Here is a 27,317-nt window from a genome sequence, read left to right as displayed (position 1 = left end):
AAAACACATTTGATGAAGATAAGCTAAGATAAGAGACAACGTTTTAACTTCCAAGCTGTTAATTGTAAATGTTTTGCCCAAATAAAACTTTTGACTAAAATGCAGTGGTTTTAAAGGTGTGATTGTTACTATGCTTGGTTTCAGATTCTGCAGGTGTTGTGTTCATCAGTTGTTTAGTAAAAAAAAAAAACATTTATCTAAAGAAATGGTAAAAAACTCAGAGACAGATCTAGATCTTCGGAAAAAGCTGTTTTCCAGGATCAATGTTTCAGAGCCACTAAAATTACCCAACATGCTGTATCTACAGTTTAATGTTCCTTTAATGGGATTTGGTATTATGGGGTTTAAAGCAACACAGCACTGCTTCCCCTTCACCTGCCCCTGCACACTGCTGGTCAGCTTTCTAAAAGATGTCAACTAAACTCTTCGAAAGTTCATAAAAAGATTAAATTAACCTTAAGAAATACTTCTGTTTGCCAAAAACATAGACGGTAATGATTTGAAAGCTAAAAAAGGACCACACGTCATCTTAATAAGGTAATTATGGCTGTAAAGCACCCGACTGCAGGCACGTTATATCGTACTGTAGCATTTGCCTTTGTCTATACAGAGCAGAATGTCTAAGGGCTGTAATGTTTTGCAAATTATAGCATCGCAGACAGATCATTAGCTAGATAAAGAATTTGTCTCAAGTTTAGAGGTAATTTATGAACGGTTTTCAACAATATGTTGCAGCACTCGAGATAGAAATGATCTATTTTCAACAATGCAGGAGCATGCCCTTATTCCAACATTAATTATTCTAAAAATTTGATTGTGTATTTATGATGTAACGGTTATCCAGCTGACCTCATACAGACACAGTAATTAAAGCAAACCAATGTGCTTAGGTACATTAGGATGCTTTACTAAGAATATGAATGCTGCTAATCTTTGTCGAACAAACATGCCTGATGATATTATCACTGTACTGGTTGTCTCCTATTTGTGGGTTACATGTTTTTGGCTTATTTGGCTTCCTGAAAGCAAGCAGCACATGCATCTTGTAAATTACAGAAGAGAATGTGTGTCTGTGTTTGCTTTCTGCCGAACATGCCATTTGACTTTGCAACCGTCTGTGTTGTGACATTAAATTACAGTCTGTTACAGAAGGAGGTCACGAGTTCATTGTTAATGATAGATCTGTCGTCACGTCAGAATCTTCTGTCCTTGTCAAACAGGAATACCTTGCTCTCCCCTCTCATTCCAGCTAGCTCCTCTCACAAGCAAGAAACGGCTGCATTGTCTACACATTACACAAAAATACCTTTAATATTGAATAATAGTCAAGAAAACTGATGGAAATGGTCAAAGAAAGTTGTTTTTTATATTTTTAGCAAAAAAATCTTAGACATAAAAAGTGTTGTGTTGCTAAATGCTAAGATTCCATATGTATGTTTTAACACTTAATGCCCACCTGCAATTGCTCTGTCTAGATATATTTGCAAGAAAGCAAATGCATTGTGAACCATGTTGTACAGTTATCTGCAAGACCTGTCTTTTAGTAGAGATGTCTTTCCCAGTCCACAAAATTAATAATTTATTTCCCTAAAGTAAGGGTAAATACAGTCCAGGGTTTCAATGCAATGACTTGGGTGGAAATGCCACCTTTAATCATTTAGCAGCACCTTCATGAAATACAAACCATCATTACATGCTTTTATTTTTTTAATTTTTATCAGAATCTTGTCTTGCAAGCTTGTACAAACGCTCAGCTGTCTTTTTGCCACACTTCTGACAAACCATTCAGCTGGCTTCTATGTGTTAATGACACTGCTGCCACAACACGCAACACAACACAGTGGTGTGAAATGCCAGCAAACTGGACTGGAGATTAGGGGGGCGAGGTTTTCTTTTTCCACATTGAGGTTTGCATGTTAGTTAGAGGCTGGTGCTGCATTTGTCCCAACACTTCTATATATTTTAGAAAAATGTTGTACTGAAAATTGAAATTACTGTACATTAGTGGAGAGGCACAGACAAATCCATCCTTTAATTTTTGTGTTTCATAATATCCCCATTGGCACAATTATTGATTCCTCTGTTTTTAAATACTTTGTATAACCTCCCTTTGCCACAAAGGCAGCTCCTATAACATTTCACAAAGTTGGAGCATACAAAGAAAGAGATACTGGTCCTTCTCAAAATATTAGCATATTGTGATAAAGTTCATTATTTTCCATAATGTCATGATGAAAATTTAACATTCATATATTTTAGATTCATTGCACACTAACTGAAATATTTCCGGTCTTTTATTGTCTTAATACGGATGATTTTGGCATACAGCTCATGAAAACCCAAAATTCCTATCTCACAAAATTAGCATATCATTAAAAGGGTCTCTAAACGAGCTATGAACCTAATCATCTGAATCAACAAGTTAACTCTAAACACCTGCAAAATATTCCTGAGGCCTTTAAAACTCCCAGCCTGGTTCATCACTCAAAACCCCAATCATGGGTAAGACTGCCGACCTGACTGCTGTCCAGAAGGCCACTATTGACACCCTCAAGCAAGAGGGTAAGACACAGAAAGAAATTTCTGTACGAATAGGCTGTTCCCAGAGTGCTGTATCAAGGCACCTCAGTGGGAAGTCTGTGGGAAGGAAAAAGTGTGGCAGAAAACGCTGCACAACGAGAAGAGGTGACCGGACCCTGAGGAAGATTGTGGAGAAGGGCCGATTCCAGACCTTGGGGGACCTGCGGAAGCAGTGGACTGAGTCTGGAGTAGAAACATCCAGAGCCACCGTGCACAGGTGTGTGCAGGAAATGGGCTACAGGTGCCGCATTCCCCAGACCTGGGCTACAGAGAAGCAGCACTGGACTGTTGCTCAGTGGTCCAAAGTACTTTTTTCGGATGAAAGCAAATTCTGCATGTCATTCAGAAATCAAGGTACCAGAGTCTGGAGGAAGACTGGGGAGAAGGAAATGCCAAAATGCCAGAAGTCCAGTGTCAAGTACCCACAGTCAGTGATGGTCCGGGGTGCCGTGTCAGCTGCTGGTGTTGGTCCACTGTGTTTTATCAAGGGCAGGGTCAATGCAGCTAGCTATCAGGAGATTTTGGAGCACTTCATGCTTCCATCTGCTGAAAAGCTTTATGGAGATGAAGATTTCATTTTTCAGCACGACCTGGCACCTGCTCACAGTGTCAAAACCACTGGTAAATGGTTTACTGACCATGGTATCACTGTGCTCAATTGGCCTGCCAACTCTCCTGACCTGAACCCCATAGAGAATCTGTGGGATATTGTGAAGAGAACGTTGAGAGACTCAAGACCCAACACTCTGGATGAGCTAAAGGCCGCTATCGAAGCATCCCGGGCCTCCATAAGACCTCAGCAGTGCCACAGGCTGATTGCCTCCATGCCACGCCGCATTGAAGCAGTAATTTCTGCCAAAGGATTCCCGACCAAGTATTGAGTGCATAACTGTACATAATTATTTGAAGGTTGACGTTTTTTGTATTAAAAACACTTTTCTTTTATTGGTCGGATGAAATATGCTAATTTTGTGAGATAGGAATTTTGGGTTTTCATGAGCTGTATGCCAAAATCCTCCGTATTAAGACAATAAAAGACCTGAAATATTTCAGTTAGTGTGCAATGAATCTAAAATATATGAATGTTAAATTTTCATCATGACATTATGGAAAATAATGAACTTTATCACAATATGCTAATATTTTGAGAAGGACCTGTATTTGCCAGTGCTCTTTGCATAATCTCTCAAGGCTATCCAATGTCCTGGTTCCTCTTCTGTATCTGGTGAACCACTTTTGTCTTGGTGTCAACGTGTTTTTTGGATCATCATCTTCTCAGTTTATTGGTAGAGACCACCTTGTTATCGAAAATCCTCCTGGGATTTCAAAGATTTCATGATGTCATTCAAAGAGAAACAGCCCCCAAGCACCACAGATTGTCCACCGTGCTTAACAGTGGGCATGAGGTGCTCTCCCGGATATTCATTCTTTGTTTTACGTTACAGCCATCTGGAGCATTTGTCACTGACACGCTGAAACTTCCTCTCATTTTACCAAACCACAGTGTTCCATGTAAAAGTCCCAGTAGAGTTTGTAGAGACAAACTGGAAATCTTTATGGCTGTGATGGTAGGACCGAAGTCTTGTTTGCATCATTCCCAAATAAACAGTTAGCATGTAGATGGCATATAATGGTTGTTACAGACACTTGATAATCACAAGATTATAACTTCTTTACTGTAGCTTTGGAGATTTTTTAACTTTCTTTACCATCTTGCTCTGTGCGTGGTGGCAGGATAAACATGGATCCTCGTGTAGTCTAGTTGTCGTGACTAAAGCAAGTGGGCATCTGTGTCAGATCATATTTATTCTTCAAGGAATTTTTTAAAGCATTAATTCAAAGAAATGTTTCAGCTAGTCCAATTTTAAGGAATTGTTTGTTGTACCACCCTACCCCCTCCCCAACCTAATGAAATAATTAAAGCTTGGTATATTATTATTATTGGACTTTTTGCAAATCTTTGTCAGGAGTCCAAGTGAATGTGGCTAGGTCTGTGCACATAGTCCATATGCGTGAGGCAATGTACATTTTATTCTAAGCCATGCTGGCATGAAACTGCTCCCACCTGTGCTATCTGACCTTATTTGTTGGTGCAAAATTCTTTCAATTGCTGGCAAAACTGTCAACATTGTTTATTGTGTCCTGTCGTCTGATTTTATAAATGCGGTGATCGACTTAAAGTGATTCTCTCCCATACCACAGCCCCAAAAGATTTATAGGTGCCAGTTGTAGGGGGGTCGCCTTAACCGCTAGCTATCTGTAGAAAATGACTAGCTTGCAAGTCACCTTTTGTTTTACCACATTCTCTGCTGAAACCTCTGCTGTCTATCTGTACAGAATACAAGTCAGCAGCTGTCACCTCCAGGAGCATGGCTGAGTTCATCACATTTGCTACTTAAGTCTTTTATAGGGTGGGATCATGCAGGACATGCTGTGTATGGATGATCCAGACAGGCTTTTATGGGCCGATACTGATTTTGGATTTAGGACTGAAGCATAAATAGAATTAATGTTGTTACTTTTGTTTAGATTCAAAAAATGTATTTAACAAGCATTAACCACAACATAAAAAATGGGCTACATGTTCCTTGTTAGAGGATTCAAAGATTGTAGACTAAACATAATTGTAATCTTTTCCTGAATACACAACTAAAACTACATTGGAAAATATGTTAATGCATTTACTGCCATAAAATGCTAGGAGTTCTGCGTGTAATGAACAGAGAAAATGTAAATTTTCAGGATTTGACGGACTCATCTCCGATCAGAGCCACTTAAGAACAATAATTCGGATCGATTTCTGGCCAGTATAGCCAGTGTGCCTTCTGAAGAATCCCTCCACAGGATGACCATTGTCGTAAAATGTAGGTTGTATCTTTCTTTCTTCTGCATACAACAAAATGTTTAACGTTGTTCCTTTGCTTTTTGTTGCTTGAGTTAGGGGACAAAGTTGCAACCTTTAGTTTTACTTGTTTTCAAGCAATGGAAACAGATGAGCGATGAAGGTAGAAATGTGGTCGGCTTGAAGAGAATAACAAAGCTGGTTCAAAATGCAAGCTAAACATTTAAGATTATTCTGGTGTGTTTTTTTTTCTGTTTAAGAAATGCTCAACTCATACAGGGGCTGGACAATGAAACTGAAACACCTGTCATTTTAGTGTTGGAGGTTTCATGGGTAAATTGGACTGGTAGCCAGTCTTCATTGATTGCACATTGCACCAGTAAGAGCAGAGTGTGAAGGTTCAATTAGCAGGGTAAGAGCACAGTTTTGCTCAAAATATTGAAATGCACACAACATTATGGGTGACATACCAGAGTTCAAAAGAGGACAAATTGTTGGTGCACGTCTTGCTGGCGCATCTGTGACCAAGACAGCAAGTCTTTGTGATGTATCAAGAGCCACGGTATCCAGGGTAATGTCAGCAAACCACCAAGAAGGACGAACCACATCCAACAGGATTAACTGTGGACGCAAGAGGAAGCTGTCTGAAAGGGATGTTCGGGTTCTAACCCGGATTGTATCCAAAAAACATATAACCACGGCTGTCCAAATCACGGCAGAATTAAATGTGCACCTCAACTCTCCTGTTTCCACCAGAACTGTCCGTCGGGAGCTCCACAGAGTCAATATACACGGACGGACTGCTATAGCCAAACCTTTGGTCACTCATGCCAATGCCAAATGTCGGTTTCAATGGTGCAAGGAGCGCAAATCTTGGGCTGTGGACAATGTGGAACATGTATTGTTCTCTGATGAGTCCACCTTTACTGTTTTCCCCACATCCGGGAGAGTTACGGTGTGGAGAAGCCCCAAAGAAGCGTACCACCCAGACTGTTGCATGCCCAGAGTGAAACATGGGGGTGGATCCGTGATGGTTTGGGCTGCCATATCAGGGCATTCCCTTGGCTCAATACTTGTGCTAGATGGGCGCGTCACTGCCAAGGACTACCGAACCAATGCACCAATACACACAGCAAGACTGGTGAAAGATCGGTTTGACGAACATGAAAGTGAAGTTGAACATCTACCATGGCCTTATAGAAGTAGAGATTTGTGCATTTTTAACTTATTGTGTCATGCAAATGGTTTGCTCATTTGCTGCAGTAGCATTAATGTAGCCTGGTATCACAGCCTAGGTCGGCACAGTGTAGGTCAGTCTATGCTGACGTTTTTGTGAGGTAAAGAAGGCTTCAACAGCAACTTTCTTATAATGCTGTAAGGCTTTAAAGGAGATGTCTTGCAATTTTAGCTGATGTAAAAATTCAAAAATATGCTGATACCCAATTCTTGTGACAATACTGACAAACCAGGACAAAAAGTTCTGGTGAAAAACATGGCAGAAGAATGAAATGAGTATTGAATATGTGCTTTTAAACTTATGGAAAAATAAGTTGGGCATATTGCAATGTGCAATAAATCATTACTATGCTAGAATATGCTCATGGTATTGTATCTTTAAAAATACAAACAAAGTTTATGGGGCTCCTTTGTTGGCTGCATGACTATGGCTCCTCTGACTGGTAACCTCTCTGCAGATTACCATTGATTGATTAGCACTGATTCAAGGATAAGCTCCAGCTGTCCCAGTAGAGTAGTTTAGGGAAGTAAAGCAGAGAATATGATATTCAGTCGCAGTGTACTGAGGGCAAAATATCCATATCAATAACTAGTAATATAACGGTGTTTTATTCAAACTGCATGTTCTCACCTGATGCCTTATAACAACAAGACAGTTAAGGTGTGGAAGTTCAGCGATGGGCTTTGTTGGTAACATTGTTGGTACAACACTGCTGCACACACATGTGCTCCTACTTGTTGCGGCCCTGCCTGTTATTCAGGTGGAGTAATTGATTTAAAATGAATGACTGTTATGCCTCCCTTGTTGCTAGCTGTTTTTTCCTTGCCCTGGGACATCAACCCAGCTGGTTCTGGTTTCATACAGGTACAGTAACTAAAATAGCTACTTCATACAAGGAATATCACAGTGAATTACAAGAGTCAGAATACATAACACAGCGCTTCACAGCATTGATTGAAAGTATTGTTTATACATGTTCTTTCTGAGAATCTGAGGGAAGCAGCTTATTTTTAGAAAATAGCTAAACTGTAATACCCTCGGAGCAAATTAAGTGTAAGTGATTTATAAAATCAGGTTTCTTTCATATTGACACCATTGTGCCCTTATTTGTCCCTTGATGGACAGGAAAGGAGTGGTAAAAATGGCTTCTACCCCTATATTACGCACAGTGAAAGGTATCTGGCCCCTTTCAGATGTACTCTGTTTTCACTTTCTTTTCACCCTCAAACGCTTTCGATCAAACAAATTGTAATGTGAGAAATACAGAATGCATGTTCTCAAATGGCCCACACCCACCCACCCAAAATGGGAGAGTTTCAAGGCCAAAACTTCTACAGACCAAAAGAACAGAGATTCATCTTACATGAGCCAAACATCAGCACCAAGATTTGTGGACTGGTGTAACAAAGAGAACGCCATACTGACAGCAACACATGGTGGTGGTAGTGTGAGGGTCTGGGGCTGGTTTAAGGACATGAGTGACCTGCTGTAATTTATGGAACCATGAATTTAGCTATCTAACAGAAAATCATCAGTTTAAGACCTTAAGCTTAAGAAAATATCCAAAGCACACCAACAAGTCTGTTTCTGAATGGCTCAAAAACAAAGCAAAATAAAAGATTTAGGAGTGGCCTAGTTAAAGTCTAGACTTGGGACCAATTGGAATGCTGACATGACCTTAAACCGGGATGTTTATGCTTGAAATCCCTCCAGCATGGCTGAATAAAACAATTCCGCAAAGAAGAGTGGGGCAAAATTCCTCCAGAGCGAGCAAATACATATTTAAATTAAATCATCATTTAATAGTTAAAAGTTTTTCTTTTGTTATAAAATTATTTTCAAAAGGGCACGGCGCTGGTGGTGTAGGGGTTAGCGCGCGACCACATATAGAGGCTATAGTCCTCGAAGCGGCCATCCCTGCGACCTTTGCGGAATGTCTCCCCCTCTCTTTGCCCCTCCTTCCTGTCTCCCTACTATCAAAATAAAGGCCTCTAGTGCTGAAAAAATTCTTTAAAAAAAAAAAAAAATATATATATATATATATATTTTCAAAAAATCTTTCAGAATTGTTTTTCTGTGCTCCAAAATTGGGATGTATCATATAAGGGTTTGAGTTTTGTGATACTTCCTGTGATAACTAAAAGTATTTTAAAGTTCATCACAACCTTGTGGCTTTGAATCCATCATTGCAATAACTAAAACGTACCAGTTATCAAAGTGGAAACATTTGTGTAATTTCTGTCAGTTCTGTTCCCATTGTAGACAAAATTCATCAGTACATTGTTTTTAACAAGCATGGTCATAACTCTGGCATGATGTGGATCACTTTCTACTAAATGTTTGTACGTACATTGGTACTAAACTGACAAACCCAGACTCGAAAAGCAACGGTTCTAACTCTGCATAACCTAATTTACTTCCAGGAACCGTAGTCATCAGGTTACAGGCTGTTGTTGCACAGACCGCAGCACGCTATTCACAGTCAGCTTTGCTGTAGTGCCGTAGATTGTTGCCAGAATTAATCGCAAAGACAAACAAGGTGTACAGACGTGGAGGTTTTCTGGGTTGGAGCAGAGACATCTCTTCTTCTCTGTCCTCCAAACCAGAAAGGACAACATGGCTATGCACCTTCTCTGCTGTTTTGGTGCACATTTCATCTACTTGTCAGTTCAAATCATTTTTTGGATAGACAGGACACATACAAATTTTTCCTTGGGTTTTATTTGTCACTTGCATAAAGAAGAACTAAACAGAAAAGTAATAACCCTGTTGGGGTCAAACAACTCTGTCGCATGTTGGATTTGCTATCAGTCATCATACAGGCCACAGGGTGGTCCTATTTTTCTCTAAGTTGTTTAAATGTTGCTTAAACCTGATTTTAAAAGGAGCAAATAAGAGCTAGTTTACACTAGACTGTAATGTTCTAGTGTCACTTAAACAGGACCAGTACTGTGTTTTTATATCCTCCTTAGTATGTCTTTCACCATGCCTTTCTAGATCTGGAGTCTGCTTCCTGTACTTATAGGGCTTTCATTCTTACATGTGTTTTTGTTTTAGTTTCATTTTCTGTTGTGGAGTGTATGTCCTGAAACTCTGTTACCTTTTAATTTCTACTGCACCCTCTCAGCCGCCATATTCTGCGTGTTACCAGTTCTTAGGTTGTTTTCCTAAGATGTAGCTTGGTTCAGTAATTTCACCTTCCTGCCCTCTCTGCGTGCCTTCTCATCACCACTCCCCTCCATGCATGTAGCAGCAGCTCAGAGCAGAGTGCAGTAAAACAAAGCCAGAGCAAGCAGAATGCAGACAGCAGTTGTAGCTCAGGCTTTACAGATTCTGCACTCTTTCAGCTCTTACTTCTGTTTTTGTTGTTTCTCAGTTCACGCTTTGTTTTCTGTGTAGTAATGGTCGAAATCCAGTCTCCTTTCACAGCTCTTTTTTTTATATAGCAGTGATAGAAAATGTTAAATGAAAACAAACAGATCCTTGTTCTTGGCAGGTGCCCCTTCTATCTTGCTCTAATTAATAAGCTGTGTGAAAGTACAGCCTAGTGAGCGTTAGACCCTCCCCACCCCGAACCCCACCTCATCTCAGGAAATGTTTACTCACACCCTTGCTCCATGGCGGCTCCGGACAATAACACTTTTCCAAGGACACTTTGTTCGCTGGAACGTACAAACCGCACTCAACAAATTTAACAGGCTGCTTTCTAACCGTCACTGGAAACCACATTTAAGTGAAATCCACAGAGCTCAGTCTAGAAATGTTCCAAATGTGTAAATTGGCATCAATCTGGTCAAACGGCAACATATCCTGCTAAAATGCCAATTTGCAAAAAACACCGGTATCACAGTTAAGCATATATTTAATCTGCATTATTTATCTAATGTATGCCCTAAATAAATAATCCCATTCTATACCTCAGTAATCCAGGATTCATAGTATTACACAAGCATATAGAATCTGATGTGTTTTAGTGAAGCTTTTCATTGTAAATTACAGTACCTTGCAAAAGTATCCCTTCTGAGCTTTCACACAATAAAACTACATACATCAAGGTATTTTATAGGATTTTAGGTGAAAGACCAACACAAAGTAGTTCATAATTGTGAAGTAGAAGGAAAATGAGGCATGTCCTGTTGTTGCTGTTGTTGGTTTTAACAAATAAAAACCTGAAAGTATACAATCTTTATGCAAATCTGGCAAAAGGAAACCCATAAGAGGGTCAGTTTATAGTTTATCACAGGCTATCTAGAGGACACTGCAGGTCTTGGGGAAAAAGGTGGTCCGGTCAAATGAGACCAAATGTAAGCTGTCTGGCCTACATGCAACATGCCGTGCCTAAAAAAAAAAAACCAAACAGTGAGAATAATCCTGAGCACTCATTCCATCATACTGTGGGGATAACTACTTTTCAGCGGAAGCAGAAAAACTGCTCAGAGTTGAGAAGATGGGTGGAGGTAAATACAGAGAAGTCCTAGAAGAAAATGTACTAGAGGCTGAAAAAGACTTGAGACAGGCTGAGGACAGCAGGAGAGCGACCTGAAACATACAACTAGAGCTACAGTGAATCGGTCTAGATCAAAGCTTATTCATGTGTTTAAAAAGGCTCAGTAAAAGTCTAGTCCTGGGGCACGGCGGGGGTTAAAACATGCGACCCATATTCAGAGGCTTCAGTCCTCGATTCAGCCGTTGTGTGTTTGTCTTCCGGACCAGACGACGTTTGCAGCACGTTTCCCCCCTCTCTCAAGATATGGAAGAGACATAGACCAAAAGACTTCCTGCTGCTTTTACAGAGAAATTGGGTTCTGCAAAGTAGTGATGTGGAGGGCTGTTATAGTCACGTTTCGGAGTGTTGCACAGGTCTCTGCTAGCGGCGCACGAGCCTGAGCAAACGCTGGAAGCGTTTTATAGTTGAAACTGGCATCGCTGCAGTATTCTCCGAAAACATGGGGCAGTATGCTAGGTAACCAGTGAAAATGTAGTAAAAGATAGAAATAGTGCTTCACATAACACCAGAAATAGCTGTGAGCACTATAGAAAACATTTTTCATTAAAGTGATGCTGTTTCTTGCAAAGTTTCAGATTCATAAAACAATGAAGAGGCAGAAGCTTTTTGACCTCTTAGTAAAGGATCTAAAACTGTACCTAGATACAATTTCAGACTCTTAACAATAAAAAAGCTATAAAAAACATGTGTATGTATACAATCTGTGTAACTCGCATTTCTCTTGCTTTTTTTCTTTGTTGTTTTTCTTTTCTGTTATCATGAAGAAGTGATTTATTTGTGCGTGAAATGTTTAAATTTCAACTTCGTTTATTCTGAGTGGAGCATGGCGCGTGCGGTTCATGTCAGGTTACAAAAATTCGGAGGTGCACAACCAGGCGATGCGACAGCGCTCGAAGCCCTTGCGCAGGGGCGGGGACGGCTCGATTGCGTCACCTAGCTTAATACTAGTGTTGTAGTCAAGACCACCTAATCCAAGACCTAGTCAAGAAATAAATAAAGGAACTTACAGTGCCTTGCGAAAGTACAAATATAAAGATATAAAATTCTAATTTTTTGTGAAGAATCAACAACAAGTGGGATACAATCGTTAAGTGGAATGAAATTTATTGGATGTGTCAAACATTTTTAACATATAAAAAACTGAAAAGTGGGTCATGCAATATTATTCGGCCCCTTTACTTTCAGGGCAGCAAACTCACTCCAGAGGTTCAGTGAGGATCTCTGAAATCCAATGTTGTCCCAAATGACTGATGATGATAAATAGAATCCACCTGTGTGTCATCAAGTCTCCGTATAAATGAAATGTGGCAAGAGGTTGACCAGTCCAAGGGGGCCGAGTACTTTCATAAGGCACTGTACATCTGTTTTGTTGATTGATCCAAAGATGAGATGGACTAATAAAAAATGTAGTCAAGATGGATGCAAGACCAAGACTTGAAAATGTCTTCCCAAGGCCAGTCTGAAGTTCCACAACTTTACTGAATGCAGCTGAAATGTCACATCTGCTTTGTACATTAGCCCCAAGTTCAGCAAGCGCCTCAGCAATGGTTTTGAGCTTGTGTCGATAAATAAATGAAATCCTTTTATGTTTGATTTTCTGTCCATGAATGCAAACAGAGCAATAAAATGCATTTAAGATCAGCTTTTCTATAAATCCGAAAACAGGCATACAAATGTAGGTCTCATATTGCAGATTTCATGCACTGCAACCTTTGTCTCCAGAAGTCGCTTTTAACCCAAGCGGTGGTGATGAACCTAATGTAAGCTATGCTAATGAGAACCACTGCAGGAGAGGAAGAATACCAGTGATGAATGCAGCTGAACAGTAAAGGAGACAAGTTTCTCACCTCCGTGAAGTCAGATTGCTGACTGCAGCAAAAGTCAGATGCACACATGGCCAGAGTGTCCCATGTGTTAGGTGTGGAGTCCTCATGGAAACAGAAAGCATAACATCCTCCTGTTCTTGTCAAACAAATCAAATGGCCTTATTTAGTAAATATATGTGTATGTGTGAAAGCTGTCATGTCTGTTTGTCGTGGTTTTTATTCTGGTTTTTTCTGCATGAGTACCTAACTTCATCTATCAGGAGAGCCTCTCAGCCAGAACGGCAGCTTTGAATGTTGCCCAGTCATCTGACTGGAGTTAGTCTCTACAACAGTCTGGGATGGCAACTGCACTTAACCCACACAATACCCAAGAACAATACCTCCTTTTTGCTGACTTAAGTAGGGGCACCCTGACGGTGGGTGGGGGGGAGGGTCATATTTCCTGATCCTGTGTGTCAGGAGAGTGCTCCCTCAGGCTGAATGGCAAACAGGTCACAATAAAATGAGGTATTTTCATTGTGTCCCAGTCCTGCACTTTATTAAAATAACATTTGAGCTGTATAGGAATACCCTAAGTTGAAATTGAATGAGTAGCACCAGGGTGTGTTCAGCACTGTTATTTAAAATCACAGTAACACTTGTATGTACTGGGACCACAGCTTCATAACTAAATGTGACCAGCAAGTGAGCCGGTAAGCTCAGAAAATTAATAGTCGTTGGTGAACCTAATTATATGATGACGTCTGACCAACAAGCAGTGTTTCCACAGCCATTTTTCTGTTCTGCTTGTACGTTAGAGCCTGAATTCAGTGTTGTGCCAAAACATGCTTCAAACTTTTAGGAAACACTTCACTTTTAAACATTTCAAACACTCAAATGTGCAGAGAGCTTGCAGCCCTTTTTCCAACCTTTTTATTTAACCTTTTTTTACGTTGTTGTGTTTTGCAGCTCAGAATGTGACGGTGGAGGAGATCCTCTCTTCCTATAAACAGGCCTGTCAGAAGCTCAACTGTAAACCTATCCCCAAAGTGCTCAAACAAGTACAGGTAAGAATCAACAGACATTTAGCTAAGGGTTTGCTGGGATTTTATTATGTCCTAAAGGTTGTCAGTGTAGAAGTAGAAATCATGATTGTCTCTGCCTGCACATTTTTGACAAAAATCTTCCTTTTTGTCCAAATGGTAGCTGCTTATTTTGTATTTCACTCCTTCACGCTGCAGACAGAGCTGCAATAAAACAAGCTTTTCCTTGGGAACATAATGAGCTCAAGCATTTAATCTTGCACTGTAGGTTGTTTTACATGTAATCACTTCAAGCTGGCTTCACATTGTGCAATTGTCACAGGCAACACCTTTCATGGTGAGAGAATCGTAAAAAAAACTCTTTGGTTCATAGGTCGGCCAACAGCAGTGACCCAGGACAGATTTTAAGAAATATCAAATAGTATTGTGGGAAATGTTGCAGTATGACTCCAGGTGTGACTGACATCTGATTGTTGTCCTCTTTTTTGCTTTTAATACAAGCTAAGTTGTTGTGCACCATCTTTAACATCTTATTATCTGCATTGGATTTTGTTGATCAGCATATTTCTCAGGACAGACAGATGCTAGGAGATCATGCAGTGGTTCTGCTCTTTGCCCACCTTCGGACCCATGCTGCAGCAAAGGGGCTTTTATAGAACTGACATCTCTGCCGGATCCTACTGACGCAGTCCTTTTCTGGCATCATACCTGTACGACCTGGCATCTTCCCCCAGTCAGTGTGAGATGTGTTTTTAGAGATGCATCACAGATCAGAATCAAACAGTCTTGATGATTGGCTCTGATCTGTGATTGGCAGATCAAGCTGGAAAATCAGTTTCCTAATTTAATGCATGTAATGCATCAAATTAAGAACTCTCACCATATTCGGCGATTACACAACAGTTTGTGCTTTGATGCACTTTCTTCGAGTTTAATAACAATCTGATTAGAGTTAAGGCCGTGCTTTGATGTATATTTGGGAATAATCCTGTAAGTTTGTCATGTTCTGTTGGTTTTTAATACATGCTACAACTATCAAACAGCCAGCAGTGCATGTTTACATTTTATATGTTAAAAGCTCATATGAACGTATGAACTTGTCCGATTTATGAGTGACTTGTTTGACTCTTGTACAGTTTACCAATGTAAACCAGCCTTTAAATCCCACTATAACAAAGACATCGTCCTAATCTCAGATTGCTTTTGTTGCTTACTGCCAGGGCAGCATCTGCTAAAGAATGTTATTTTTTTGTACCATGTTTGATGAATACAGTTTTACTTGTTTTCAAAGAAAATGGCGCTTTAAAACGTCTGCAAATGTAACAATGTGAGTTCGGACAAGTCTTGTATTTGGGATTTAAGAGGTGGGTCTTTTTAAAAGGACCATTTGATTTGTTTGTTTTGTAGTGTCTTGGTGGCAAACCTCAGACTCGTCATGTAAACCTTCAGTTCTTCGTCATCTTTGGAGGAAATCTCAAGGCGGTTTGTTTGCATTGTTCCGCAGATCTTTTGCCTTTATGTGTGAACTGACGCACATGCTTCATTTCTATTACTATAGTTGGAGTTTCCTCATTTGGGAGTTGTTTCCTTTGATGTCAGAGGTCTTTTTGTAACAGAGAGCTAAAGAAAATGGGGAGTATATAGCCAGAGGGGATTTTTTCCTATTTTTGGCCCCCTCTGTCTCACAGCAATGACTGTCTGCTTAGGACACTGATTCCATGATGCTGGAAATGTAACGAAAATCTTAGAAATCTGTGAGGTAGCCCTGTGGTGTGTAAATGAATCCCTGCAAAATAACCATGTGATTTCTACAACAGCAGCTTAGCACGCCAATGTGAATATCCACAAGGGGCTGAGATGATATCCCAAGCTCTCAGCTGACTAGTCAAGTTGTGATCTCTTTGTGAAATTGAACTTTTTTTTATTTTTCATTATTATTATCTGAACCGCTTTCTCATGTAACACCAGCACTCAAAACCTTGTCGCCACAAATGTGCAGCAGCCCATAAAGCGGGACATTGAGCAGTTTACAGTGCATGCTCTGCAGTGGCACAACAATCGGGGGAATTAATAATGCACCCCTGCTCCAAAGCTCAGTATTCACATCTCCTGTGGGGGTGATCAACAATGTATCCCAAGAGTCTGACTGGAGGTAAATTGATTTAGCAAAAACACAAGAGGAAAGGCAGGAACCCAGATGTTTGAATATATGCAGTGTCTGGGTTTAAAAACTGTTACCTTCAACAGCCATGTTATAATGAAACACTGGAGAGAGTGTTTTCATCTCATCCAGTGAAAATATCGTCAGCCAGTGTCAGATTCTGACCAATTTGTAGCCTTATTTTATTGTCTTTCAGTTTCTGTCCAGAAAAGCAGTCATCCATTTCTGCTTAGTCATCCTTGCAGTAACCAGCCGCATAAGCATGGCTGGCCAGTTAGAGGCAGTTGGTCGAGCTGCTTGGCTGTTGACCGTTTTCTTTTCCACTCTAAATGCATTCCTTATTAAGTCCTACTGAGTTACTCATGTTGCAACCTCCCAGTGGTCTTACAGGTAGTTTTCCATGTTGCCACTGGTGTTTGTGTTTGTGAGACTGCATGTTAGTGTCACTATTTAGTAGCTGCATGTTGAATGCCTGCTGCACAGTTAGCTCGCGCTGGGGTCTTAAAACCTGGACCCTTGGTAGCCTTGTGTCACATTTTTCCTGTTTGTGTTGTCCATCTGCAATTTTTGCTTATTTTCAAATATCTGTGCTGAATACTGTTGCTATATATGACTTGCAAATGTTTGAAAAATTGTAGGCTGCATTTAGCCCTCGTTAATGCACAGATAACATGCAGGCACCCTACTCAGAATGACCTTTATAAATCCTTGATCATTTCCAAGTTGTGTTTCAGATGGTGGAAATGTTAGACAGGGGCATGTATAGGTGTCTTTGATTTTGGAGACCCCAGAACAGCCACTGTGGATGTTTAAAACAAATGGAGTATGGGCTCCTCTGTTAAAACGGTAAATATGGCATGACGGAGATTTAGGATACATGAGTGTTTTTTTTATAAACCCACTGTCTCACATTTGTGATCAAATACAGCAAATTGTAGGGTACTTAGAAATCTTCTTTCTGGCAGAGCCTAATGGACTAACAGACTCGTTAACGTGCTGTGTCTTTATCCAGTTAAACATAAATACACTGCTCAAAAAAATAAAGGGAACACTCAAATAACACATCCTAGATCTGAATGAATGAAATATTCTCATTGAATACTTTGTTCTGTACAAAGTTTAATGTGCTGACAACAAAATCACACAAAAACCATCAATGGAAATCAAATTTATTAACCATTGGAGGCCTGGATTTGGAATCACACACAAAATTAAAGTGGAAAAACACACTACAGTTTAGTTTTTTCAGTTTTATTTATATAGCGCCAATTCACAACACATGTTGTCTCGAGGCACTTCACAACAGTCAGGTACATACATTCTAATTAATACTAACAATTGAACAGTGCAGTCATAGTTAGTTATTTATTCAAATTGGATAAAAAGTTTTTCTATCTAAGGAAACCCAGCAGATTGCATCCAGTCAGTGACTTGCAGCATTCCCTCCTCTCGGATGAGCATGCAGGCTGATCCAACTTAGATGTAATGTCTTTAAAACAAGTCAAAATGAGGCTCAGTATTGTGTGTGGCCTCCACGTGCCTGTATGACCTCCCTACAACGCCTGGGCATGCTCCTGATGAGACGGCGGATGGTCTCCTGAGGGATCTCCTCCCAGACCAGGACTAAAACATCCATCAACTCCTGGACAGTCTGTGGTGCAACTTGACGTTGGTGGATGGAGCGAGACATGATGTCCCAGATGTGCTCAATCGGATTCAGGTCTGAGGAACGGGCGGGCCAGTCCATAGCTTCAATGTCTTCATCTTGTAGGAATTGCTGACACACTCCAGCCACATGAGGTCTAGCATTGTCCTGCATTAGGAAGAACCCAGGGCCAACCGCACCAGCATATGGTCTCACAAGGGGTCTGAGGATCTCATCTCGGTACCTAATGGCAGTCAGGCTACCTCTGGTGAGCACATGGAGGGCCATGGGACCCTCCAAAGAAATGCCTCCCCAAACCATTACTGACCCACTGCCAAACCGGTCATGCTGAAGGATGTTGCAGGCAGCAGATCGCTCTTCATGGTGTCTCCAGACTCTGTCACGTCTGTCACATGTGCTCAGTGTGAACCTGCTTTCATCTGTGAAGAGCACAGGGCGCCAATGACGAATTTGCCAATCCTGGTGTTCTCTGGCAAATGCCTCCTCCTGTTCCTCCTTGCACAAAGGCAAAGGTGACGGTCCTGCTGCTGGGTTGTTGCCCTCCTACGGCCTACTCCACGTCTCCTGGTGTACTGGCCTGTCTCCTGGTAGCGCCTCCAAGCTCTGGACACTATGCTGACAGACACTGCAAACCTTCTTGCCACAGCTCGCATTGATGTGCCATCCTGGATGAGCTGCACTACCTGAGCCACTTGTGTGGGTTGTAGAGTCCGTCTCATGCTACCACGAGTGTGAAAGCACCACCAACATTCAAAAGTAACCAGAACATCATCCAGAAAGCAGAGGTACTGAGAAGTGGTCTGTGGTCCCCACCTGCAGAACCACTCCTTTATTGAGTGTCTTGCTAATCGCCAAAGATTTCCCCCTGTTGTCTATTTCATTTGAACAATATCATGTGAAATTGATGTCAATCAGTGTTGCTTCCTAAGTGCACAGTTTGATTTTACAGAAGTTTGATTTACTTGGAGTTATATTGTGTTGTTTAAGTGTTCCCTTTATTTTTTGAGCATTGTATATAATATATATCCTGATTCCTACACATGAATGTTTGGGAAAGTATGGAATTTATTTTAAAGGATTTCTCATGTCTAAATAAATATGGAAAAAGAAAACTGAATATGCCAAAATATTGCATTTCAAGAGTTTATTTTAATGGAACATCCTTCCATTCATCCATCCTTCCTTCCTTCAACTTCCATGTTTAATTACTGATGACTACAGAAATGTCTGCCATACATTCATTGTGAACTTTTGTAGTTATATTTGAGCCACAAAAGGACTGAGAACTCTGGAAATATGAGTCTGGAAAACATCAGGAATTTCAACATTGAAAATATGTAGGAACTGTGCATGTAGAAACAACGACAAATGAAAATGGTCAGAAATTGAAATACTTGCTCTTTGTAAGTCCACCCACAGTACAAACACTTATGAAGTGATCCATGATGTGTCATGCTCTATTTTGGGTTCTGGCATAGCTTACAGGGAGGAATTTACTCTGATCTGCCCATTGTTCCCGACATGTGCCCATATTTATTGTAGGTAGACACAGACATACTGAAAAATGACCTGAAATGGCCATCTCCCTCTCTTTACAAAGTCTGACTTGTGAACCACTAGTTTTATTTCACACAACGTCATCAGAAACTGTTAATGCTTGTATCTTTTTTGTCCCTTTAATGTAGAAACTCCTTTATCACAGTTTTTTTTCACGACATTCTGTTAGTGTGACGCTCAGCTTTTCACATGTGGTATTTGAAGCCAATCGAGTCATGCAAGAGGCCATGAACTCGGTCATCGTTACATTCAGCCACAGCAGTAGGGCAGGGTTATGGAGTTCATCCTGAATGGACTGGGCAATCATCTAGAGACTGGGATTTGCTGGTACATAGTTTTGGGACCAGCATGCTGTTTGTTTTCATGTTTGTGTGGGTTGGTTGGTTTTAGCCTGTGGTACCGTGGACTCCATTACAAACACAGTGTTCAAGGTGAACATACACCAGGAGCTGTGGATGTGTAGGTTCAAACAACTAACTTTTACAGTCAAGAGGCCGTGTTCACATGGGAACATGCAGGTGCAGCAAACTGCTTCCAAAACTCTTCTTATGTTTATGTTGTTAAACATCAGAGCAGAGCGGCAGGCAGGAAACCACTGAGCAAGCTGTTCCCTCGTCTTACACCCAAGTTAATGTAGTTTCATTTGATTTCAGCCCCAACATCACACATGGCAGCTAAAACAGCGTTTGCTACAATCCAGAACAGCAAAGGAGCCATTTTTACTTTGACACCTGATGATTAAAAGTTTATTTTCTGTGATCTACCCAAACTGGTGAAGGCTGAATTAACCCAGTGCCCTGCTAGGGATGTTCTTCACCTCTTCTTTGATATCATTGTTATCAATTTTATCTCCACCTACTGGTGGAAAATGGGAAGTAGTTTTGTGTTTTTAGGATTAAGATTTTTGATCTCAAATGGAGAATAAAATCCTTCTAAAGAAATCCGTAGTACTGTGATCAGGACCTAAAACACAATTCTTTATGAAATGTGACTTTTTCTGTGGCATTTTTATTGTTGGACATACTCTTGACTCAAAACGCCCCTCAGGAGTTGCTTTAAACCCTAAAATTGAGATGGTTCTCCTGTTTTATCTAGAAGCCATTCTTGTAGCACTTCCGGTGTTTTTTAGAGCAGCTTTGTGGTTTGAAGTGTAGTTTCACTCTTACATTCTTGTTCCTTCTTCCCTTTAACGACTCTCAAAAGCCTTAACTCATGTGGTTTAGAAGAACACAACAGAAAATCACAACATCAACATGTGTTCAAAAACCTGTCCTGAGAATCCCACCTGTGTTGAACAATAGGCTGCAGGAATGACGTAACTCGGAATGCAATATCATGTTCCTTTTTACCTTGCTATCACTGCGACTCAGTCAGCAACTTCAACTGCCTTGAACCAGTGTTTGCACTGAAGTTTTATCTAAGTTTGTACAGGGTCTGTGTTGCGTACCGATTTTATTGACGAGAAAGTTTCATTATGTGAAAAGCAAAGTCTGCTTCAGCAGGCTAATGGAACAAATGAACTCATTCTGACCGTGTTTCTTTTGGTTTCTGTAGGAATTGAAAGACCTGACTCAGAGAAACGAGTGCTTGGATCTGAAAGGTAAGCGTAAAAATAACACAGCAGTCGGAGGCAATGCTCTACATTCAACCTGTGTGTTTGGTCTGTCTTTAACAGGTTACTGAACTAGTTTAGGCAAGCTCAGATAAACAACACATGGCATTTTACACCTTGTTTATTTTGCCAAAATGACGAAGCATAGTCTAAAAACCAAGTAAACCTATAAATTAGCATCAGCAGCACATTGAAGTAATTATTTTCTGAATGGTTTCATCAGTCTGAAGGAAATTTCACTCATCTTTATATTGGTTCAGTTCATTGAGGTTTGCAGGCATTTGTTTATGTTCAGCCCCAACATAGCATTTAAACTAGGATGACGTTTTCACTTTGCTCCAAATTTTATTGTTCTGAAAATCTTGTGGGGTTTTTGTTCCAGACCCAATTTTGCCGACCTAAGGCACGCTGCTTTGGTCTTTTTGCTCTAGTTTTCCCATCATGAACTTCTACAGTTTACCCTCTGAGACTTGCAGAGTCTAAGATCTGCCTTTTGTGTTCTTGTGCAACTTCTTCGAGCATAGCACAGCTTGAACTTGAGGTGAACCTGCTGGTACAGCCACTGGGAATGATAATGTCTTCTACCTAAGAATGATGGTGGGCCCATATTGTTTGGAAACCGATGCATAAACCTTTCAGAATAAATGTGCAGAAGCTACAGATGCACCAATAAGATAGTTGTGGCCGATTTTACGATGTCCGGTTTTTGTATAACTTTGACCTGCCGATACCAGATTTGGCCTCTCTTTAACAACAATGTTAAAATAAAATAAAGGAACAGCATTGAACATGTTATTCTACCTTCCTACTCTAAGCGCTCATTACATATTTATTGTAGGAGCAGAGGCAAAGTCACACTGCACAGCTGTAAAACAGTGTTTTACTAATATTAAAAAAATAAGCCAATATAATGAAGATGACATTATAATCTGTTTTTTTGCATCCCATATTAGCAATTGGTTCGATTTGCATTTCTGAAACAACAGTCTCTGTCTCCCTGCATGTTCCATAGCAGACAGTAGACCTCCCCAAAAGGATCAAAACAAAACAAATTTGCTGTTCCCCATTTAGTTTTTCTGGTCTCAAAATGTTGTAGAAAATCCATTATTCTTAAAATTACCTTCTAATATCTCTGTGTTTCCTCTGACTTTATGTTGAACACCTCACTTGGACTGAAAATGGCTTCATCATTCAGTAACTTCTTAGTCTGGGTTTAGCGATGAAAAAAGGATTTGATATTTGACTTTTCTGACTGGTTAATAATTGCTCAGGGTCAATCAAGCTGAAAATCAGCTGAGTTCGGTGCCTAGCCCAGTCTTGGTGCATCTCTAGCTGAAACGAGTCACTCCTTTATATTCACATTTTCAGTATCTTTTCTCCTCGCGCACCTAAACAGTCCAACCCAGTAAACAAATGAAACCTCTGCTTTTGTTTTGCTGCAGACTTAACAACTTGCCCCTACCAACTCAGCTCCTCTTAAGGGTGGACTTACTTCTTCTGAGGCTTCTGTAGTCATTAAGTAGTGACTGTGTTGGTTTTTTTTATTGTCTCAGGTTATACCTACCTAATTGTTAGACCTAGTGAGAGCAGGATGATTTATACAGGTCCTTCTCAAAAAATTAGCATATTGTGATAAAGTTCATTATTTTCCATAATGTCATGATGAAAATTTAAAATTCATATATTTTAGATTCATTGCACACTAACTGAAATATTTCAGGTCTTTTATTGTCTTAATACGGATGATTTTGGCATACAGCTCATGAAAACCCAAAATTCCTATCTCACAAAATTAGCATATCATTAAAAGGGTCTCTAAACGAGCTATGAACCTAATCATCTGAATCAACGAGTTAACTCTAAACACCTGCAAAAGATTCCTGAGGCCTTTAAAACTCCCAGCCTGGTTCATCACTCAAAACCCCGATCATGGGTAAGACTGCCGACCTGACTGCTGTCCAGAAGGCCACTATTGACACCCTCAAGCAAGAGGGTAAGACACAGAAAGACATTTCTGAACGAATAGACTGTTCCCAGAGTGCTGTATCAAGGCACCTCAGTGGGAAGTCTGTGGGAAGGAAAAAGTGTGGCAGAAAACGCTGCACAACGAGAAGAGGTGACCGGACCCTGAGGAAGATTGTGGAGAAGGGCCGATTCCAGACCTTGGGGGACCTGCGGAAGCAGTGGACTGAGTCTGGAGTAGAAACATCCAGAGCCACCGTGCACAGGCGTGTGCAGGAAATGGGCTACAGGTGCCGCATTCCCCAGGTCAAGCCACTTTTGAACCAGAAACAGCGGCAGAAGCGCCTGACCTGGGCTACAGAGAAGCAGCACTGGACTGTTGCTCAGTGGTCCAAAGTACTTTTTTCAGATGAAAGCAAATTCTGCATGTCATTCGGAAATCAAGGTGCCAGAGTCTGGAGGAAGACTGGGGAGAAGGAAATGCCAAAATGCCAGAAGTCCAGTGTCAAGTACCCACAGTCAGTGATGGTCTGGTTGCCGTGTCAGCTGCTGGTGTTGGTCCACTGTGTTTTATCAAGGGCAGGGTCAATGCAGCTAGCTATCAGGAGATTTTGGAGCACTTCATGCTTCCATCTGCTGAAAAGCTTTATGGAGATGAAGATTTCATTTTTCAGCACGACCTGGCACCTGCTCACAGTGCCAAAACCACTGGTAAATGGTTTACTGACCATGGTATCACTGTGCTCAATTGGCCTGCCAACTCTCCTGACCTGAACCCCATAGAGAATCTGTGGGATATTGTGAAGAGAACGTTGAGAGACTCAAGACCCAACACTCTGGATGAGCTAAAGGCCGCTATCGAAGCATCCTGGGCCTCCATAAGACCTCAGCAGTGCCACAGGCTGATTGCCTCCATGCCACGCCGCATTGAAGCAGTCATTCTGCAAAAGGATTCCCGACCAAGTATTGAGTGCATAACTGTACATGATTATTTGAAGGTTGACGTTTTTTGTATTAAAAACACTTTTCTTTTATTGGTCGGATGAAATATGCTAATTTTGTGAGATAGGAATTTTGGGTTTTCATGAGCTGTATGCCACAATCATCCGTATTAAGACAATAAAAGACCTGAAATATTTCAGTTAGTGTGCAATGAATCTAAAATATATGAATGTTAAATTTTCATCATTACATTATGGAAAATAATGAACTTTATCACAATATGCTAATTTTTTGAGAAGGACCTGTAAATGTCCTAATTTCCTAATAAGTGTTGGAGGTAGTAAGTTTTGCTTTGACTATACCTGGACCTAGACTTACATGTTGGGATTGTTTTTCAGCATTTTCAACTTGATTTCAACTCCCATCTGCAGTGTACTGCACCTAAATGCTTAAATACATGTCTGTGTCTTCAGGTGAGAAGCTAGACTACAAAGCATGTGAGTCTCTGGAGGAGATTCTGAAGAGAGTCCAGTTTAAAGTGATCGACCTGGAGCAGACCAATCTGGATGAAGATGTAAGATAACCTAAAAATGATCACTCTGTCTTTTCATTGCTGCTTTCCACATTCAGTCTATCTGTGATTATCTTCGCCGCTCTTACAAGTCTGGCAGTACTTAGGGGTTTATCATGGTTCTGTCTGTTTATCTCAGATGTTGGTTTGTGTAAACGCTATTAGAAATGTTTGGGCTGAACACATGTTCTGGTGGGCTGTGCTGCAGTGTGGAGCACAGGGACGCAGGTCCTGACCACTTCTAACTCATCATACAGACAGAAGCCAGTCACACGGCCTTAATGCGTTGAGCTGCTGGGATTGGGATTTGGGTGATTTACTGCTGTATTTGTAATCAACTGAATCAATTGATTCTGCCTTTTATGCACAAGTTACTTGATGGCTTGAGGTCCTAAATATCTGTGATACGATTAACACAAAATACACACAAGCTTGTTTTCTTTGCAGCCTTTTTATTGGTTGTAGTGGAAAACATGTCTTCCCTTGGATGGAAAAATAAATAAAAAGTCATTTTACTGTTAGAAACCATTGAGCTGAAATTAAACAATATAGACATGACGGTAGCTTGCCATTTTTCGGAAAGCACAAAGTGTGCTTCGCTCTTCCAGGATGCAATGAATGCAGCATGGTGTTGACGTTGGAAGGAAATGATCTGGAGAAATGACTTGCTTTTCCACTGCAGATCTGAATCACTCTTCTGGGTATTTTTAATTCCTCATAGACCAAAAAAAGGTTACAGAAGTTTGAGTTTATACCTTAATACGTGTGAGCAAGCTTATGAATACTGGCATTTTTATCAAGCTGACCCCTTGAAATACAAAGCCTTTAGGCCCTAAAACATTGAGGAAACCTAACATATGTGTGTTCTAGAAGAGAGGACCTTCACACCATCCAAATAAATGCAGCTTGAAATTTAGTTTTTTGGGGGGTTTTATTACTAATCTGAAGCAGTTTTCTGGAAATGTGAACGAAGTAGCTCAGTGAGTCATTAACTGAGTCACTATAGACAAGTGTCTCGCTTTGGGCTCCAATGAAATGAAACTGTGAAAGGACAAATTACGGAAAAAGTGCTGCTAGTTTAGCTCATTTTTAAAGGAAAAGAAATAAATCATGCATTGGGTTGTTGAGAGGATGGATTCATGCTCTGAAGTACAGGGGTTGGACAATGAAACTGAAACACCTGTCATTTTAGTGTGGGAGGTTTCATGGCTAAATTGGACCAGCCTGGTAGCCAGTCTTCATTGATTGCACATTGCACCAGTAAGAGCAGAGTGTGAAGGTTCAATTAGCAGGGTAAGAGCACAGTTTGGCTCAAAATATTGAAATGCACACAACATTATGGGTGACATACCAGAGTTCAAAAGAGGACAAATTGTTGGTGCACGTCTTGCCGGCGCATCTGTGACCAAGACAGCAAGTCTTTGTGATGTATCAAGAGCCACGGTATCCATGGTAATGTCAGCATACCACCAAGAAGGACGAACCACATCCAACAGGATTAACTGTGGACGCAAGAGGAAGCTGTCTGAAAGGGATGTTCGGGTGCTAACCCGGATTGTATCCAAAAAACATAAAGCCACGGCTGTCCAAATCATGGCAGAATTAAATGTGCACCTCAACTCTCCTGTTTCCACCAGAACTGTCTGTCGGGAGCTCCACAGGGTCAATATACACGGCGGGCTGCTATAGCCAAACCTTTGGTCACTCATGCCAATGCCAAACGTCGGTTTCAATGGTGCAAGGAGCGCAAATCTTGGGCTGTGGACAATGTGAAACATGTATTGTTCTCTGATGAGTCCACCTTTACTGTTTTCCCCACATCCGGGAGAGTTACGGTGTGGAGAAGCAACAAAGAAGAGTACCACCCAGACTGTTGCATGCCCAGAGTGAAGCATGGGGGTGGATCAGTGATGGTTTGGGCTGCCATATCATGGTATTCCCTTGGCCCAATACTTGTGCTAGATGGGCGTGTCACTGCCAAGGACTACCGAACCATTCTTGAGGACCATGTGCATCCAATGGTTCAAACATTGTATCCTGAAGGTGGTGCCGTGTATCAGGATGACAATGCACCAACACACACAGCAAGACTGGTGAAAGATTGGTTTGATGAACATGAAAGTGAAGTTGAACATCTCCCATGACCTGCACAGTCACCAGATCTAAATATTATTGAGCCACTTTGGGGTGTTTTGGAGGAGCGAGTCAGGAAACGTTTTCCTTCACCAGTATCACGTAGTGACCTGGCCACTATCCTGCAAGAAGAATGGCTTAAAATCCCTCTGACCACTGTGCAGGACTTGTATATGTCATTCCCAAGACGAATTGATGCTGTATTGGCCGCAAAAGGAGGCCCTACACCATACTAATAAATGATTGTGGTCTAAAACCAGGTGTTTCAGTTTCATTGTCCAACCCCTGTAGGTGAGAGAGAAATGGAAAAGATGGTTTCATTTGGCAGTGAGTCTTATCTGCACCGTGGCTTCATGTTGGGAGGGGCTTTGGGAGGATGAAAGAAGAGAAATAGTTTGGTGGGGAGATGTTTTAAGAAACATGTGGAGAAGCAGGCATGAAGAGCGTGATCACAGGGTGGCTTTTATTAGACTAAATGTGACTCATCTTCTCCCGCCCTGTAGATAAACACACGTGTGTATACTCAGCTAGTCTCCCAGTATTCTCACACACACACATGCATATATAAGACAAAAGGTTAGGAGATATTATGCATTATCTAGCTTGTCTCTTTTTCCTTTTTTGTTGCATTTCTATCCCCAGAGGATAATTTGGACCATACACTTCACTAACTTTTACCAGCTTTGCTAATATTTAATT

At 40.9% G+C, this 27,317-nt stretch overlaps 1 protein-coding gene across 3 annotated transcripts in view; it reads left to right on the top strand.

The window, feature by feature from the left end:
• Positions 1–27,317, top strand: part of ppp1r37 (protein phosphatase 1, regulatory subunit 37) — a 53,404-nt gene that overhangs the window by 9,544 nt on the left and 16,543 nt on the right. For all 3 annotated transcript variants that reach the window (XM_047391308.1, XM_047391309.1, XM_047391307.1), the window contains exons 2-4: positions 13,941–14,038; positions 20,953–20,998; positions 24,388–24,488. In XM_047391308.1, coding sequence (XP_047247264.1) covers positions 13,941–14,038; positions 20,953–20,998; positions 24,388–24,488 — 245 coding nt within the window. The remainder of the gene's footprint in view (positions 1–13,940; positions 14,039–20,952; positions 20,999–24,387; positions 24,489–27,317) is intronic.

The sequence above is a fragment of the Girardinichthys multiradiatus genome, chromosome 18, assembly GCF_021462225.1.
Source record: "Girardinichthys multiradiatus isolate DD_20200921_A chromosome 18, DD_fGirMul_XY1, whole genome shotgun sequence".
Lineage (NCBI taxonomy): Eukaryota > Metazoa > Chordata > Actinopteri > Cyprinodontiformes > Goodeidae > Girardinichthys > Girardinichthys multiradiatus.
The sequence above is the reverse complement of the archived record's forward strand: the minus strand, read 5'-3'. Positions and strand labels throughout refer to the sequence as shown.